This window comes from Castor canadensis, chromosome 4 (genome assembly GCF_047511655.1).
Source record: "Castor canadensis chromosome 4, mCasCan1.hap1v2, whole genome shotgun sequence".
Taxonomy (NCBI): domain Eukaryota; kingdom Metazoa; phylum Chordata; class Mammalia; order Rodentia; family Castoridae; genus Castor; species Castor canadensis.
Window position 1 is genome coordinate 166769406 of NC_133389.1, and position 17448 is coordinate 166786853.

The following is a 17448-nucleotide window of genomic DNA, read 5'->3' on the forward strand; positions in this document are numbered from 1 at the left end:
CCTTTCCCTGTTCCCCGCCTGCATCTAGCTCCGCACTGCTCCCTGCCTACCCCCCCCCCAAAAAAAAACCTCCCTCATTCCTGGGAAGTTTTCTCTCTTTACAGTCAACAAACCTGTCAAACGTCTCCCTTCAGCAAGTCCCCCCTCCCTCAGCTCTTCTTCCTCCCTCCTCCCTCACCCATCTCCACTCTTCTTCCCCGCCCCTCCATGCCCCAGACTCCTGACAGCCAGGGGCGGCAGGGGGGCACTCCGCAGAGGGGGGATGAAGGGGCAAGGCGGGCGGGTCCCGCAACCAGGAGCGCGCGCGGGCCCCGCCCAAGCACCCGACTCCCGCCCTCCGCCCCACTCTGCTCCTGCCGCCTCGGGGCGCCCTGCTCTCTCCCCAGAGTACCGCCGCCTGACTGTCGCAACTGCTATCCTCATAGCCCCCCTGTCCCCCATCCCCCGCCCACGCCCGGCCTCGCTCCCCTCCCACCCCCGCCCCCGGCTCTGATTTCTTCTCCCGAGCGAGCTCCGCTGGAGACACAGGCGCTGGCTGCCCCGTCCGCTCTCCGCCTCCGCCGCGCCCTCCTCGCCCGGGATGGGCCCCCCCGCCGCCCGCAGAGCCCTCGCCTCCCGGCCGCCGCCTCCGTCGCCGCGCTTGCCCTGAAGCCCGGGGCCGCCGCGCGCACCGGCTCACTCCGCAGCCTCACCTCCTGCCCGCGCCCGCCGCCGGTGGTGGAGAGGTCACTATGCTGCCACCCGTGCCCTCCCGCCTCGGGCTGCTGTTGCTGCTGCTCCTGTGTCCGGCGCACGTCGGTGGACTGTGGTGGTGAGTGCATGCAGAATGAGTGCTCAGGGCGGTTCCGAACGCCAGAGGGTGGGGACCGTGGAGCCAGCTGGGGGGCTCTGCACCAAGCTCCGGCTGCCTTCGGGCTCTGCTTGCTGCTGGGCGCCGGGTGAATTGGAGTCTCCTTTGGCCTCTGCCCGAGCACTTCTGAAGTGCCACCTTGAAGTCCCCAACTCCTGGGCACATTCTATTGTGTTTCCTCCTCCCGTGTTCTCCTCTCCCCATGAGCAATGTACTCAATTCAGTTCATCAAGGAATTAGCGTTTAGGTAGGAAAGAACTGCTGGGGAGACCGGGAGAAGATCTGTAAAAAGAGATTCCAAGGGAAAAATGAGTGAGGGGGGCTCTGGGATTAGGAGATGGCTGGGCTGGATTTGGGGGAAAGAGGAAAAAGGTGCGAAGCTATAAGGCAGAGAGGGTCAAACAGCTGCCGGTTCCCCGCCCCTCTGCCCTACCAATCCACCAGTTTCTCTCCTTGCTCTTTCAGCGTGGATCGTAGTGGCAAGAAAGGAACAGTCAAGGGGGAAACCGAGGCAAGACTGACTTTCTCTATCCCTTCCCCCCTTAACTAGGAAGAAAGACAGGAAAGGGACCCTAGCGCTTGGCCCTTTAGGACATAGGGGCCAAGGATGAAAAAAAAAAAAGTGCAATCCAGGAGATGTGTGAACCGGGCATGGGAAGCCTGGCCAGTCAAAGGATGGGTCGTCTTAACCAGACCCAGACTCTGGACTTGCCTCAAGCTAGGGCAGGTATCTATACTGTGAAGATTGAGGGAGCTTTGAGCCTTAAGGGGTAGTGTAGGGACCAGGAAGGTGAATGCCCGGCCGGGACAACTCAGAGATCGAAATCCTGAAGACTTTTCCCCTTAGTTTTCAGAGCCACAAACACCCGCCTGGAATAGCTCAGTGTTTAGAGAGAGGAGGGATTTGGACAATATGCTGATGGAGCAGCCAATCCTAAGAAGGCAGGGGCTCGTTCATTTGCATATCACCAGTTCATTGGCTGAATTCTTACCCTCCAGTCCTTTTCCATCCCCTGGGTTTGGAACAAGGGGTGGGGCCGGCAGATCCCTTTCTTCTTGGGAGATGAGTAGGATGCCCACACAGGGAGCTGCTGGCGGCTATCCTTCCGTGATGTGGGAGAGACATACCTCGTGGGTGACAGTGAGAGGGCAAATCGAGGATGACCCGAGTCTCAGGGAACCTACCTCTGTAGATCCTGGCTTAACATAATGCAGTAACAGTTTTGACATAGATAGACCAGAAATCTAATCTCAGCCATTAAATCCGTGATTTGGGTTAACACTTTCCCTCCCTGCCCCGCAGGGTCTCAATTGTAAAGTAGAAACAACCTACCTGGCAGGCTGGCTGGGAAGATTAGGTGGGAAGATCTATAAAATGAACTGACATCAGGAGGTGCTCTGGCCAAGTCCCTCCTGCCCACAAAGGGGGATTACTGTAATTTCAAAATCTAGATCCCAAGACTTAGGGATCTCTCTCTCTGGTTCCCCTAACCTACCTTTCCTAATGTTTCCTTTTCTTAAGGTGCAGGGACAGGATTCCTCCCTGATGGCAGTTGCTGTCCCTCACCTCCCTCCTTATCTGTCTAAATGTTTCTCATCCTTAAAGTATCACTTCCTCCATGTAGCTATTCCTCTATCCTACCTCTGTTACCTTCTCCATGCTCCCAGTGTACCCCACACATTGGGCAACTATGGAGTACTGCTTTTTACTGGCAACCTTCTCTCTGGGGTCTCTTTTCCCTTCTCCTGGAAGGCAGAGCCTTTGTCTTAAGGGTCCCATAGTCCTAAATAGTGTAGATGCCTGAGATGGGTTTGTGGAGTGTTGTTCAACAGTTGATTTACCTTTCCTGGGTTTGCATCTGTGGGGATTCCTTTGTTCAGGAGGGACTGTTGGGTGGGAGCCAAGCCAACAGGAGAGGGGCCTGGTCCCTTTGGAGACTGACCCTGAAGCTGGGAAGCAGGGAGTGGGGGAGGAGGTGAGGAGGGCAGGTGTGGGAGAACACAGAGGCCTTCATGGCCACAGCTGCAGGGTGAGCCGGGTGAAGAGTGAGGGGCCTGGGTGATAAGGTGGCCAGCGAATGCTTTTCTCAGATGTGTCTCAGAGAGAACCTGCCCCTCCCACCTGCTTTGGCCCCTCCTTCTCCTCTGTCTATTTCTGACACTTCATTCCTTTGGTCTGAGCCCAGGCTCCTGTTCGAATGATCTTTGACTCTTCTTACACTCTTGTCCCCACCCCACCCCACCACTGCCTTCCAAGGTCAGGTTTGAGCTGGTGGGTGGGATCTTGTTGGGTTGTTGGCCTGAGGCTCTTGTCACTTCTCACCCCTGTCTCCCCAGCCTCAAGTCAGCTGGGAACTTCCAGGCTGCTCTGTGATGTCGAGGACCTGCTTTGCTGACCCTCCTCCCTGCTTCCAGAGGATGCTGGCCAGGCCTGAACTCCAGAAGTGGCAGGAAAGCAGTGGGACCTGCAGCAGCCATTCTGATATTCTTGCTCTAGCCAGACTGGGAGTAGAGAGGTCTCCTGGACCTCTGACTTCACTGTCCTAGTCAGGAAAGAAGGGTCCATAAGGGGGGAGAGGAGGGTGACCCAGGGCCTGGAATCAGTTCAGGGACCTGACTCCAGGTTCAAGACAACTTTTTCTTCGACCTTCCTTTCCTCTCCACCTCCCCCCAGTGCAATGCACGCTTTCTATTTTTAAAATTTTTTGAGGCAGGTCTCACTATGTAGCAATGCATGCTTTCTGAACTCTGTCTCTCTCCATCTGTAACCATATCTTTGTGAATCACAGAATACCAGATTCCAGGACATAGACCAGGCTCTCTTGAGGTCACTTTGTCCAGCCCACTGCCTCCAGTCCATCAGCCTATGCTCTGGCCTCAACAGTCCCCTGTCCCTGAGAGTAGAACAGGGGAGAGGCTCTGGATCCCTGGTCACCAGCTCCCTCCTCCCACTCTGCTCCCTGCTTGCCTCCTGCCCTCTACTAGGAAGTTCCTTGTAATGTCTGATCCATCTTTATTTATACCTTCAATCAGTGGATGTAGAAAATAGCTCACTGTCATAGAAGAAACAAATCAACCTCCCTTCTTTCTTCCTCTTTCCTCTTTCTGTTCTATATTTTCTATGAAAGAAACTAACCCTCCCCTTGTTCCAGTAGGAAAAACACCACCCAGTGTCTCTCCCTCCCCCATCCCATCTTGTCTGTGCCCCCCTCCCTTTATGGAAAGGAAATGGGAGCCAGAGGCCTAGGACAGCCTCACTGCTGGTCCCAAAGGAAGGCAGGGAGAGGACTTAGGACTCTCCTGACACCTAGGTCTTCCAACTGCCATCTTCACCCCAGGTTAGGCCTGGTCACCCTTTCCATCCTGTCCTTATCTAGGGCCCCAGACCCTTTGTGGGCAGTCCTGTTGCTGGCTTCCACCAAGCTCCAGGGTGGGGTGGGGTGGGGGTGGGGTGGCCATCCATTCCCCCCTCCAGGCCTCCCGCCTTGGCAGCTTCCCCTGAAGGGAGACAATGGGGCTGTGAGCAGAAAAGGGCAGGGGCAAAAGGAGGCTGGCTTGATCCGGGCCAGAGCATGCCCTGGGCCCACCAGAGTCCTGGCACTGTGACATTTCCTGGGGGGTGCAGCCCCCTCCTGCCCCTTTCCAATTAGAAGCCAGGAGTTGGTGGGGGGAGGTCAGTGGGAGGCTGCATCACCAGGGCCCTGTGAGGGGGATTCCAGAATGTGCACTTTGATAGGGAAGTGCAGCTGTGAAGGGATGAGACAGGGCAGGGCAGGAAGCACAGCCAGGCCTTGGCTTGCGGGAGCAGGAGGCGCTCAGGGAACCAGATGCCTGTCCTCTTGCAGGCTCACGAGAGTGCCCCTATCCTGGGACCTCTTTCATGGCTTCCTGAGAATAGCCTGAAGAGGAGTTGAGGGAGAGAAATGTTGCCTGGAGGCTTCTTTGGCTGGTTCCACCAGCTCTGAGCCCTCTGTTTAATTTAGAATTTGATCTAGAAAGGATTTTCTGGTCCAATACTCTCACAAGTGAGGTTAGAAGGTTCAGGGACAGAAGGTGACTTGCCCAGTGCCATCCTGAATGCTGGCAGCTGAGAGTGGGGCTAAGTCCACCTCCTGTTCAGCTCTTCACTCTTGCATGCAGTGTGGGGCAGAAAAGGGGGACAAAGCCTTTCACAGACCACTCCATTTCCCCATCCTACCCTCAGATAGGTGCTCTCCACCCCACATGGGAGAGCAGAAGGCATGAGACAACAGTCTTTCAGGTATTCGAACCATCTGCCTGATGCTTTGCCTCCCAGGGTCCTGGCCAATAGAAAGCCCTTTGTACAGTGAGGTCTGGAGGGAAGAAAAAGCTCCTGCCTCTCCCATGACTGATGAGGAGAGAAGTGTGAAGAAAGACTGAGAGAACCAAATTGGGTCTGGTGGGGAGGGGTGGAATGGGGGTGGCAGGTGGATAGTGGGGAGGCAGGGGTTAATGGAGCTAGGGCATCACTGGCTTTGATGTGGTGTTTGGGGTGGGGGTAGGGACTGGGGGAGGGGGAGCAGTAATTACCGAGTTAGGAGTTAGACAGAGCAGGACAGGACAGGCGGGCGGGCACAGGCCCGGCAGCCTCAGCAGCCGTCAGGCAACATTTTTCTGCCCCTTCTCCACCACCCACCTCCCCCACCCCTATACAGCCCCCACCCACAGCCCCAGGGCTCAGGGCTCCCTCTGCTGGCTCCTGGTAAGTGGGGTCAGTGGAGGGACCTTGGAGGTGGGGGTGGGGAAATTGAGGGAGGTGGGCTGTGAGACTTTTCAGAGTAGGCTGGGCACTCAAATGGTCCATGGTTCCTTTGACCTCAGTGATCCAGCAGGAGTGTCTACTGGAGAAGTTGAGGGGTCCTGGAGGGTGCTACTGGTCCTGGGCCAGTCTGGGTGATGGAGGAGACCCTGCGCTAGGCTGGGAAGTGAGGACAGTGAGCTGGAGGAAAGTGCCTTCTGGGCAATGCTGCCTGTACCCCTACTGTTTGCCTTGCATGATGAAAGGGGTGTAAATGGGAATCCAATACTCTCTGGACAGGGCCTTTGCACAGGTAACCAGGGCATCAGGCAGGTATTGTTATTTCCACTTCCCAGCTGAAGACGTGGAGGCTTAGAAGGTTAAGCTTCACATGCTGGGGACGCACTGAACATCATACAAAGAAATGGCAGAGCCTGGATCCAACCCCAATCTTAAGGGTTCCCAAAAGCCCTGAGTAGCCTCACTAATGACATCATACCCTCCTGTGGGATGCTTGTACTTAATGAGGTTTCTGCCTAATTGGGTAGATAAGATAAGCACACCGAGTGGGTGACACCTGGGAGGATGCAAGGGGAAGGTAGGTAAGGGCTGGGTTCAGGGGACTCCTTAGGACCAGTGGACAAGCTCTGATGAGCTTGGAGAGATGCTGGCTAAGAGAATTTTGATGCCTTAGGGGTCAGAGGTAGTGGCATGGCCTGCAATGGATCCAGCAACCTGCTAGGAAGAAGATACTGTGTGGAGGATGCTGGGAGGAGGCTACCTGAGGTCTTCACCTGCCTCAAGCAGCCATTTTTCTCGAGCCCTGTTTGTTTTTAAAAATTGCCTAGCTTCTCTTGCAGTAGGGATCCCTCCTCCAAGCTGCTAGCACCTGTCATCTGTGTGACAGGGATGAGGTGGGTGGGTTGACAAGATGGTCTTTGGCGTTCTCTTAAGCCCTCTGAATCCAGAGATGGAAAGGTAGGTTGGCACAGAACCCAGGACCACAAGGGCTCAGACTACAGGTGCTGCAAGTATGAACTGGTTGGCCCCTGATGCCATCTCACTGGACCATTGATCCTTCCAACCATGGTCCTTGGAAGGGACCTCTCAGGGCAGGCCAAACCAATTAGGATGGCCAGCCCTAGGCTTGTCCCTTCTTGTCTGCACACTGTTCTTTTAGGGCTAGCCTCATTTTTTCCTATGCCCAGGAGTGGCAGCTTAATTAGAATTGCAGATCTTATAATATATTCCTTATCACCAACGCACTGCAAGCTCTAAAATATGTAACTCTTCCCAAAAGAACACATCATGTCTGGGCTGATCCCAGGTCAGTGTTGACCCAGAGACTCCCAAACAGAATTCATTTCCCAAGAAAGGAAGGTAAAGTAGAGGGGATGAGGGGGTCCAGGGGAGTCAAATGGAGCCAAAGTCAAATGTCACAGTGGGGAGGGTATATACCTCTCCCACCAACTCCTCATTTTTCTGAAGCCCAGAGAGGGAAATGTCTTGTTTGGTGTTGCTCAGCCCACCCAGAGCTTGAGGAAAACCAGGCTCAGAAGTGTGGTGGGGTGTTTTGCTCAATGTCCCCTGCCATGTCCTTTCTGGAGTTTCATTTCCTATGTATTTAGGATGGGAGTGAGAACAGAAGGACAGGGAGCAAACTGGTCCCTTGGGATTCTAGCTGCTACCACTGCCCATCCCTCCTCCCAACCAGCTTATAAACAAGCCTAGTTCCCAGGAAGCCAGCCAGCCTGGGAGAACTGGCTCTGTAGCAGCCCCTCAACCCTTTGAAGGACCAGCCCCACCTCCTGGGGGCCCTTCCCTTCATGTATCCATGATTCTTCCCCTATCTTAGCCCCTGGGAAGCCAACAAGGTCAAGAGGTTTTTGCCTTTCTCCCTTGCTTATCCCCACTCCTTCCTGCTTTCCTAGGGGAGGAGGAGGGAGAGGAGAGGGATGGGGCAGAGTGACCTTGGAAAGATAAGTCCAGTCAACCTTGGGAAAGTAGGGAGTTAGCAGAGGGCAGGGATAGGGTGGGAGCAGGGCTTCGGAACCTTGCAGGCGCACTAGGGATGGGGCAGATGAGTTTGCAGACTCTCAGACAGCCAGGAAGAGTCCAAACACACAGGTGGTAGCTGGGGAGCTGGACAGCTGCACAAGGCCTGCTTTCCTGCCTTCAGATTCCAGGGGGGAAAGAAAATGTTTGAGGAAATGAATTAGGAGTCATGAAATAGCATATTGATGGGGTCCTGGGCCTGAGAGAGGAACTTCTCAGATGGCTCATTTTTTCCTACAGAAACATGTATTAATGGTGTTGGTTGTCATATTACATACCACATACATTATTCATATGTGACAGAGAGCTCATATTATGCAAATTTGCATAGTTAACATTGTAGGAACTCTGAATTAGGCACCTAAAAATCTGCCAGAGAAGATTAAGGATAATAAGATAGTTTTAACTCTGAAGAAACTCATAGTCTTATCTACCTATCATGAATAGCCATGCTGGAAACCACTGAAATCCTTTTGGTAATGAGGTGGAATAAATGGATGGAGGGGGATAGGTGAATGGATAGCTGGATAGAAGATAGAGTCTGATAACTCTCCAAGGTCACTAGGCCATTGGGAATCAGCTTGAACTCTCCTAGCCTTGGCCTACTGACCAAAGCCATTTACCCTTTCTTTAGTGTTGGGAAAAGGGTTGGGGCTAGTGTTGGGCAGGTCCCAAGTTCAGTTGGAAGGAAGATCTGCTGTATGTCTGTCCACTGAGAAGAGATGCCTGGTTCCTGAACTATGTGGATAGGGATGATGACAGCCACCTGACCACAGGTGTCTGTGTGTGTCAGGAGTCCTTAAAGGAACGGAGTTTCCACATCTTCCTGCAAATACCCCTCCAAGCACCTCATCCCTAGTGTTGAGAGTTTTACCTGAAGATCTAAATTCCTCTTGCTGCTATTTAAGACCATTACATTTCAGAACATGCCTGGGCAGCCTGCACTTGTGGAGCAAATGGGGACAGTGGGTGAATATGCACTGAAGCAAAGCTGAAAAGTAGGCCACTTTGACCTTTCACACCCATCTGCCAAGATTTTCCTGTATATTTTCTCCTCCCCCTCCCATACCCCCTCTTCCCACCCAGAGTTTTCTTTGCCTTCTACTGAGGGTTCTGGGGTGGTCTCAAATTACTCTCCAAGTGCTCTGCCCACATATTCCTCCAAGACAGGGATCCAGCTGTGTTCAGATACAGCCATCTGATTCAAGTGGTTTCCGCCAGGTGTGAATTCCTGGCAGGTAACCTACCTACAGAAACCAAACAGCAGCTCTCTCCTCAGGTAGAAAGAAGTCTGGGGTAGAGAGGTTTCTGACAGTGTGTGGAACTTCCCATGAGGTCTCTACCTACCAAACCAAACATTGTACCCTTCCCCCATTGCCCAGTTATATCACTTCAGTCCAGTTGCTGCCATCTTGCTCTGGGAAAGTCACAGACCCTGGAGCTGGAGAAGGGTCAATGTCACCTACTACCCAACAATGCTGTAGAGGTTCAGTTCCCAGATCCTCCCTCTGCTCTCCAGTTCAGGGAAATGTGTGGGTGAGAAGGCTCAACTTAGAGATGTAAGACTAATTCTCCCATTTTTCAGAAAGAGAAACTTGGACTAGAGAGGGATGTGACTTTCCTTAGAGGTTCCACTCCCTAGCCATTCTAATAGCTCATGGCTGTTTCTGTCCCTGGGATGGCCCTCCTTTTCAGTAGGGCTGGCCAGCTGACATTAACTAGCAATTTGTGGTCCACTAAGACCAAATACTCCCTTGATGTTGCCTACTTTTGTTTATGCTTAGTCCTGGGGTTTGAACTCAGGGCCTCATGCTTGCTAGGCAGGTGCTTTACCACTTGAGCCACACCCACCAGCCCTATTGCTACTTTTCTTCCGCATCCCTTTATGACAAATGCTTTCTTTTCTTTGACAGCCTTCTTGATTGTTCTTCTGCTAATTTCTTCCTTGCCTCCCTTTTGGGCTAGGCCTGTTGAATATTAACCTTGGCCTACCTCTCCTTCACCCAAGCTATCCTCTCCTTCAGCCAAGTTCCTTTAAGGATTTATTAATGAAGGGGCAGAGTGGGTGGTAAGGGAGGGGATGGGGGCAGGGGGGAGAAATGACCCAAGCCTTGTATGCACATATGAATAATAAAATAAAAAAAAGGATTTATTAATGAAGATGTACACAGAAGGATAAGACTGAAAATTCTTGCCGTGTAACACTTTTCAGTCTAGACTCTAGTTAAGAGGGGACACAGGCATGGAATGGTAAGAGAACCAGACAGGATAACCTCAATCTCACGGAGTGGGGGTGTGTTAGGATGGGGAGGCTTGTCAGTTCTTGGCTGTGGGTTGAGTGGCGCTGGTCTCCCTCTCCTCCATCCACTCCCATCCCACCTCCACCCTTTTTGAGTTACACCCTGACCTGCTGTTCTGCTCCCCAGGGCCGTGGGAAGCCCCTTGGTCATGGACCCTACCAGCATCTGCAGGAAGGCCCGGAGGCTGGCAGGGCGGCAGGCCGAATTGTGCCAGGCTGAGCCAGAAGTGGTGGCAGAGCTAGCCCGAGGCGCTCGGCTAGGGGTGCGAGAATGCCAGTTCCAGTTCCGCTTTCGCCGCTGGAACTGCTCCAGCCACAGCAGGGCCTTTGGGCGCATCCTGCAGCAGGGTCAGTGTGGGGGATCGGAATCACAGGTGGATCTATGGGCACCCTGGGCCACTTCGCCCCTCAGCACACTGCTTGTCAACCCTGTTGACTAGTGGCTCCTACTCAAAAGCCACCCACCCCGCCGTCCCGCCCCACCCAGTCCCCAGGCCCCAGGACCCATCTATCAGCCAGAGCTCTCACTACCCCTCGCTCCCTCCACAGACATTCGGGAGACAGCCTTCGTGTTTGCAATCACTGCGGCCGGCGCCAGTCACGCGGTCACGCAGGCCTGTTCCATGGGTGAGCTGCTGCAGTGCGGTTGTCAGGCACCCCAAGGATGGGTTCTGCCTAGGCCCTCTAGCCTGCCGGGTACTCCCGGACCCCCTGGCTCAGCAGGATCCCCAGATGCCAACGCCGCCTGGGAGTGGGGAGGCTGCGGCGACGACGTGGACTTCGGGGACGAGAAGTCAAGGCTCTTTATGGACGCGCAGCACAAGCGGGGTCGCGGAGACATCCGTGCGTTGGTGCAACTGCACAACAACGAGGCAGGCCGACTGGTGCGTATGGGCGGGAAGCGCAGACGCGTGAGTGTGGAAATGTGAGAGTGTGCAGGTGAATGTGGGAGTGTGGTGTGTGTGGCAGTGTGCTTGTGGAAGTGTGGTACGAGTGTTGAGTGAGGTGTGTAAGTGTAGGAGAGGGTTGATGTGCCTGGGAGTGAGCAGGGCAGGGGGGGACTTGGGAAGATTGGGAGGGGACATGGATGCATGTGGCAGGGGAGGTGTCCAGCATAGAATTACATGTAACTTGGTGGGGGGGGTAACCTGAAGCTGGGTGGTATAGTATGCAGAGTGGGGAGGGGACACTCAGCGGACAGGACTGAGGAACTCAAGGTAAGGAGGACATAGCCCTGAGACATGACAGGCTAGGCCAAGCCTCAGATTGAGGTTGGAAGCTACAGCAGGGACATGGGAGAGGCAGACACTGGAGATGAAAGAAAGGATAGACCCAAAGATATGGGATCTGGATTTAGGGGAATCGGGACAGAGATGGGGGCTAGAAGGAGGCTAAGACAGACCTGAGGACCTGAGGGGAAGTGGACTTGAAAAGAACTGAAAGACCAGGAGCCTGTTCTAGTGGAGGTAGGAGGGGATCAGGCAGAGACCAGAAAAGATGTCACTGATTCTGGTCACTCGTCAACGAGGCTACCCAGCAACCCCAGACCAAGTGTCACATGTCCAGAGCCTTGGCAGTTTCCCTGTCCCCTTTGCAATGAGGAGGGCCCAAGGAGCTCTTGTTTAGGGACAAGAAGCCTGCCTGGGGCTGATGGTTCTAGAAAGGGAGCAAGGAAGAGTCAGGGAGTGAGACAGGGTGACAACAAATCTGTGTGTTAAGTTGGCCCCAGCCTCTGAATTTCCACTGATAATTTTCCCTGACCTGTTAATGGCACTGTGAATCATAGATCCAGCCTCAGAAAGGAATAGCAAACTGGAGGGAAGGCTCCTGGATTCCCTTCTCAGTCCTGTATTCATGGCAGTCCCTTCTGTGCCTATTGCCTTAATTCTAGAGTGCTCAAGGGACACCGCCTCCCAATTCTGTATCCTTTAGGGTTCAGCCTTAGGCAGGCAGGGAGGAGGGGGCCGGGAGAGTAATGTCCGGACAGGCCCACATACCTGTCGAGAGTGTTGGGGAGGGGTTGGCGGAGACAGACGTCCAGGCGGCTGGCTCTGTGTCTGCTCAGCCCCGCCTGGGGCCGCCAGGGGCAGGAATAAGGAGCCGGGTTGGCAGGAGCGCTAGGCTGCGACAGCTGCCACCTCTCCCCCGCCCTCCAAGGAGAATCTCACCCCATGCGTTCATTCTGTTCTCCCCTACTCCCTGGCTTTGGATCCTGGAATCTCTACGGTTCCCCCCACTTCCTCTCTTACTCCTCCATCCTTGCATTCCTCCTTCTTTCTGAGCTGTCCCTTCCTTGACTTCTGCCTCCTCGCCTTGCACTCTCCTCTTTTTTCTTTGCCTTCTCCCTTCGGTCTTCCCGTCCTCCCACCCCCAATCTTATCTTCTGTTCATTCTCGGTTTCTCACTCTGCCCAGCACATCGTCCTAATCTATCTGCTCCTTTGCTTTCCGCAGGCCGTGCGGAGCCATTCGCGCACCGAGTGCAAGTGCCATGGGCTGTCGGGATCATGCGCTGTGCGCACCTGCTGGCAGAAGCTGCCCCCGTTCCGCGAGGTGGGTGCGCGGCTGCTGGAGCGCTTCCACGGCGCCTCGAGGGTCATGGGCACGAACGATGGCAAAGCCCTGCTGCCAGCGGTCCACACGCTCAAGCCGCCAGGCCGCGCCGACCTTCTCTACGTGGCCGACTCGCCTGATTTCTGCACCCCCAATCGGCGCACCGGCTCGCCCGGCACGCGTGGTCGTGCCTGCAATAGCAGTGCCCCAGATCTCAGCGGCTGTGACCTGTTGTGCTGTGGCCGTGGCCACCGCCAGGAGAGCGTGCAGCTCGAGGAGAACTGCCAGTGCCGCTTCCACTGGTGCTGCGTAGTGCAGTGTCACCGCTGCCGCGTGAGCAAGGAGCTCAGCCTCTGCCTTTGACCCTCCACGGGGCTCTTGGAACTGTCCGCCTTTCGGCCCCTGCAGGACCCCTGAGCTCCAACAGGGGGCGTTTCCCGGGCCCAGAGCTCCCTGTGAACGCCGTTCTCCCAGGCCTCCACAAACTGACGCCCGAGGACTTGAAGTTTGCGCCCTATCAGGACCTAAAAAAACCCCCAGGGTGCTGGACAGGAGATTATACAGACCCTCCCTCCCTGTGGCCTCCTGGTGGAAGCCCAAAAGCCAGTCTCTAGGCCTGGCGGGGCTCCTCTGAACTGCTGGCCATGGGATGGGTGGGTGAATTTAGTATCAATAAAGATATTTAAACATAGAGGACTGGACCTACAGTTTGGGAGGAGGACTGATCTGCCAGATGCTGGAGGGCCAGGCTCAGGGAGGAGTATGTAAAGGGAGATGTGTGTGTGTGTGTGTGTTACTGGGGTTTGAACTCAGAACTTTTTTCAAGATAGGGTCTCAGGAACTATTCCCCCTGGCTGGCTTCCAACTGCTATCCTCCAAATCTCTGCCTCCTAGTAGCTAGATGATTTTGATAGAATTAGCATTTTTGGGGTCATCACCCTGATACCCTATCCTCTGCCACACCACAGAGGTGTCCTGTCTTGGAAACCCTCTATGTCACCCTTAGTACCCTTTTTGTTCATTCTTGTCCCATGTCAAGGGCCTGGGACTGGGAACTAGTGATTCCTTTTTAAAGGGACAGAGAAAGAAGGTTCCAGGAAAAGAGGATCAGAAGCCTTTGATGGGGTGCTCAACTCTCAGGCCAACCCTTGCCTTCATTTGAAGGGCATTGGTGTTCTGTGACTCCTGGGGAATTCAAGAGTACACTTTGGGGCTATCCGAGTCGATGGGATTAGGGCTCTTTATAAACTGTCAAATATGATGAAACTAGGTGATTAGCAATACCAGCTTTCAGTACCATCAAAACTAACTTCACCTCCAAGAGCACTGAAAAGACTGTCCAGCACAGCATTTCTAACACCCCTTAGAGAATTCTGAAGTTAGGTTGTCCCAAGCTTTCTCTTGTACCCAATCACATGGCCTTTGTTCTGGTGCCTCTCAGGAATTTGGTGGCTAGAATGAAGCGGCAAAGGGGCAATTCTGGGTTCTGCAGAGTAGAAGCCCAGGGCCCCATCTTCCTCTAGAGAGAATGGGAGGGAGGATGTAGCCAAAATGCAGGGGTTTACAGCCCCCACATCCCTCCAGTGCAAATAAAGAATGGAGAATCACCAGCTCAGAGTACGCAGTGCGGGACAACGCCTGAGCTTTGGATTCAGGCCTCTGGGTTTATAGCTGATCCTGCTGCTTAGATGTTTGCAGTCATCTTAATCCATCCCATACCTTTTTGGTATAATAATTTATGCCAAACTTCTGTTTAATAAATGGTAGCAGGCTGGGGGCGTGGCTTAAGTGGGAGAGAGCACCTGCCTAGCAAGTGAGACCCTGAGTTCAAACCCTAGTACTGCCCCCCAAAAATAAAAATATAAGAGAGAGAGAGAGAGAGAGAGAGAGAGAGAGAGAGAGAGAGAGAGTCAGAGAAAGAGAAAGAAAAACAGAAGTGGTAATTACTATGAGAATGGGAATAGAGAGCTGACACTTTGTAGGTTCTGGGCAGGACCTGATTACAAACAAAGATCCCCGACTTTTAGATGAGGCCAAAGTGGGTTAAAAAGTGGGAAGTCCATTCATTCAGTCTGAACTCAGGTTTGGCTGAACCCAAGGGCTTGAATGTTATCATAGGTCTCTCTCTTCCTCATCTCCTTCCTTAGTCTTCCACTTTCCCCCATCTATTGTTTCTGCTTACCTGGCTCTTTTTGGCATACTGTGTTCATTCTTTCCTCTTGCATATTTTCTCTATGTGACATTGGCTCTCTCTTAGAACCAATGATCCCCTAAAAAGCGGCCTTCCCAGTTATCTCCAGCAGCAGTCCCAAGAAAGACCCTGACTAGTTCAGCCTGGCCATTTGCTCATCCCTGGACCAGTTACATTATCCAGGGAGATGCACTACAAGGGCTGGGATTGGCAGCCTCCTAGGACCACTAGGAAATGTGGCTCAGGGAGGGAGCAGAGTTCTTCAAATGGAACAGAAGGAGAGGACTTCATCCTGGATGTGACAGAACATCACCATGGCTTCCAGCACATCTGTCCTCCCACAGTGCCCCCCATTGGCAACTTTATGAGGCAGCCAGGCTCACAGTGGTTAGTGGGGGTCAGCTGCAGTGATAGAAAGGGGCATTTGGTGTTTCTTTCCTGCCTCCTCCTGGCTCCCTTGGATCAAATGCTTGGGCTTCATGGAAAGATCATGGAGAGTTTGGATCAGAACTCCTCAGCCAAAGTAGACTCTTAACTTTCCAAGGGGGAGAGTGGAACTGGCATGATGGCGTGGATTTTCTCCACACAGGAGAAATGAAGCTCCCCGAGGGACATGATTTGTATTCACAGATTTGCCTTCCCCAGAGTTCTGTGTACACTTCTTTTTTTCTTTCCTTTTCTTCCTCTTCTTTTCCATGTGCTGGGGATGGGACTCAGGGCCTTGATCATGCTATGCAGGAGCTCTGCAGACACTGAGATGTATACCAGCCTCCTGCTGCGCTCTAAAAAATCTCCCGTACTTTTCTCAACGACCACCAGAGGGCGTGCTGAGCCCAGCTTCACTATTAACTGGGAGCGAGGTGGAGGAGCAGGACATCTGCAGAACTCAGAGCAGTGGGAAGGCAAGAGTAGGACTGAAAGGAAGCAGAGAGACCCAGGGATAGCTAGGATTCCAGGCTGTTGGGGACCCCTGGGCTAGTGGGTCCTAGGGCTGGGATGCCAGTCTCCTGTCTACTACTATGCCCAGTCCTGGTTGATGGTGCTGAGATTCGTGGGCTGGCTAGCTATCTTCCTCTGCATTGCAAAAGAAAGAAACTGGGGCAGTGGCACGAACCATTACCACCCCAAGCAGGTTGAAAGAAAGTCAGATGAAGTAGTATGGTTCAGTGAAAAAGGTCTAGTTTGCATGCATGGTCAAGCCAGTTAACCTGAGCCTCAGTCTTCCCATCACAGAATAGGCTAATAACTTCTTACACAATGTGAGAGTGTACTACAGCCTTTAAATTTCTAGTCATATGGCAGTGATCTGCTCTCTGTGACCAAGCCCTGCAGAGGTCTGGGAACTGCCTTCTGTGAAGGGTGACAGTGATGACCCAGGAGGCATCCTTGGGACCCTTACAGCTTAGTCCTCTTTAAGCCCAGAGATGGCTCTGTGTTCTTGTACTGCTGCCTGGGAAAGGGGTTGGAAGTAGAGCTCAGAAGTGCCCCCCGACCCCCTCCTTGCTCACCCAGCTGCTCAGCCCCAGGCGTAGGCAAGGTCCCCTGCTGGCTGAGTGGCAAGGGACATGTGGAACTGGGGAGGTGGCGGGGGGGGGGAGGAAGAGCATAGAGGCACCCCAGATGTGTGCATGACCACACCAGGAAAAGGCAGAATGCAGGCAGATGGGTGAGGAGGCCAGTGGAAGGCCTAGGATCAGCCTAAGGCCAAGAGCTCAGAATACATCTTTTCCCTTCAATAACCAAACATTAGGTGTTTGGGGACAGGAAAGTAGCAAGAGATTCCCCCTTACCTTGCTGAGGCCTGGACAACCAACAGAAAGCCCCCTCATTAGTCTGGGGCTCCTTTCCTCTCTTCCTCACCAGGACAAACTTCTCCAGTAGAACATCAGGACCAAGCCCTGACTGGGCTGGGTTAGGCTAGGACTGTGAGGGTCCCACCTGTTCTCACCCTGGTGCCTCCCCAAGCCCTCCTTCCCTGTGACCTACACCAGAGCTGCCACAGCTGGAACCATTCTCCAAACTGCCTTTCATCCTCTTTGCTCCCCCCCACCCCCAGTGGCCCCTGTAATTGTGGTCTCAGGCAGCAGCTGCGGGGGTTGGGGCTGGGCTGAAGGCCAGAGCCCAGGGCAGGGCTGGGGTGGGGATTGGGGGCTGCCAATAGGGGCTTGGCTATGGCGTGGGTCATATGGGGTTGGGTCCCCAGCTGCACACTCTCTGGGCCTCATCTGTACACATACCAAGGCCCTGTGCTTATGAAAACTTCCTCTCCCTATACTGAGGAGAGATGCCCCCAGACTTGGGCACTCTTAGCCCCTCATGACATCAGGCTGGGAGCTTGGGGATTGTATTTGCCTCCTGGAGTTTTCAAAGGAAAGGTCTCTCTCTCCTTTCACCTCTATATTTCATGAACAGTAGAGCAAAGAGCCCCCCCCCCTTGTTGAAGAGAGACCAAAAGAAAAAAAAAATCAGCTGCTCAGCCAGCAGCATTTCCCAAAGGTGGTCCCCACCAAAACACCTGAGAGATGGTTAGAAATGCAGACCCCGGCGGCCTTCTGCCTAGAAAGACTGGAATCAGTATTTTCCACCCCAGGGGATACATATGGTGTATCAAGCATGGGGAAGAGTGTGAGCACCAAACAGGCAGCCAGGAGCTGCAACCTGAGTATGACCTCATTGCCCTTGTTGAATTGGATCTCTTCCTAAACCATTGGGGCCTCAGTTCCCCAATGGGAGCTTGGCTCT

The 17448-nt window shown here is 53.7% G+C and overlaps 1 protein-coding gene across 1 annotated transcript; it reads left to right on the forward strand.

The window, feature by feature from the left end:
* Nucleotides 1-612: 612 nt before the first annotated feature.
* Wnt6 (Wnt family member 6) lies at nucleotides 613-13206 on the forward strand. The gene is made up of 4 exons (XM_020175722.2): nucleotides 613-811; nucleotides 10091-10311; nucleotides 10513-10847; nucleotides 12417-13206. Exons 1-4 carry the CDS (start codon nucleotides 732-734, stop codon nucleotides 12876-12878), a joined length of 1098 nt encoding a protein of 365 aa, XP_020031311.1. The 5' UTR covers nucleotides 613-731; the 3' UTR covers nucleotides 12879-13206.
* Nucleotides 13207-17448: the final 4242 nt, after the last annotated feature.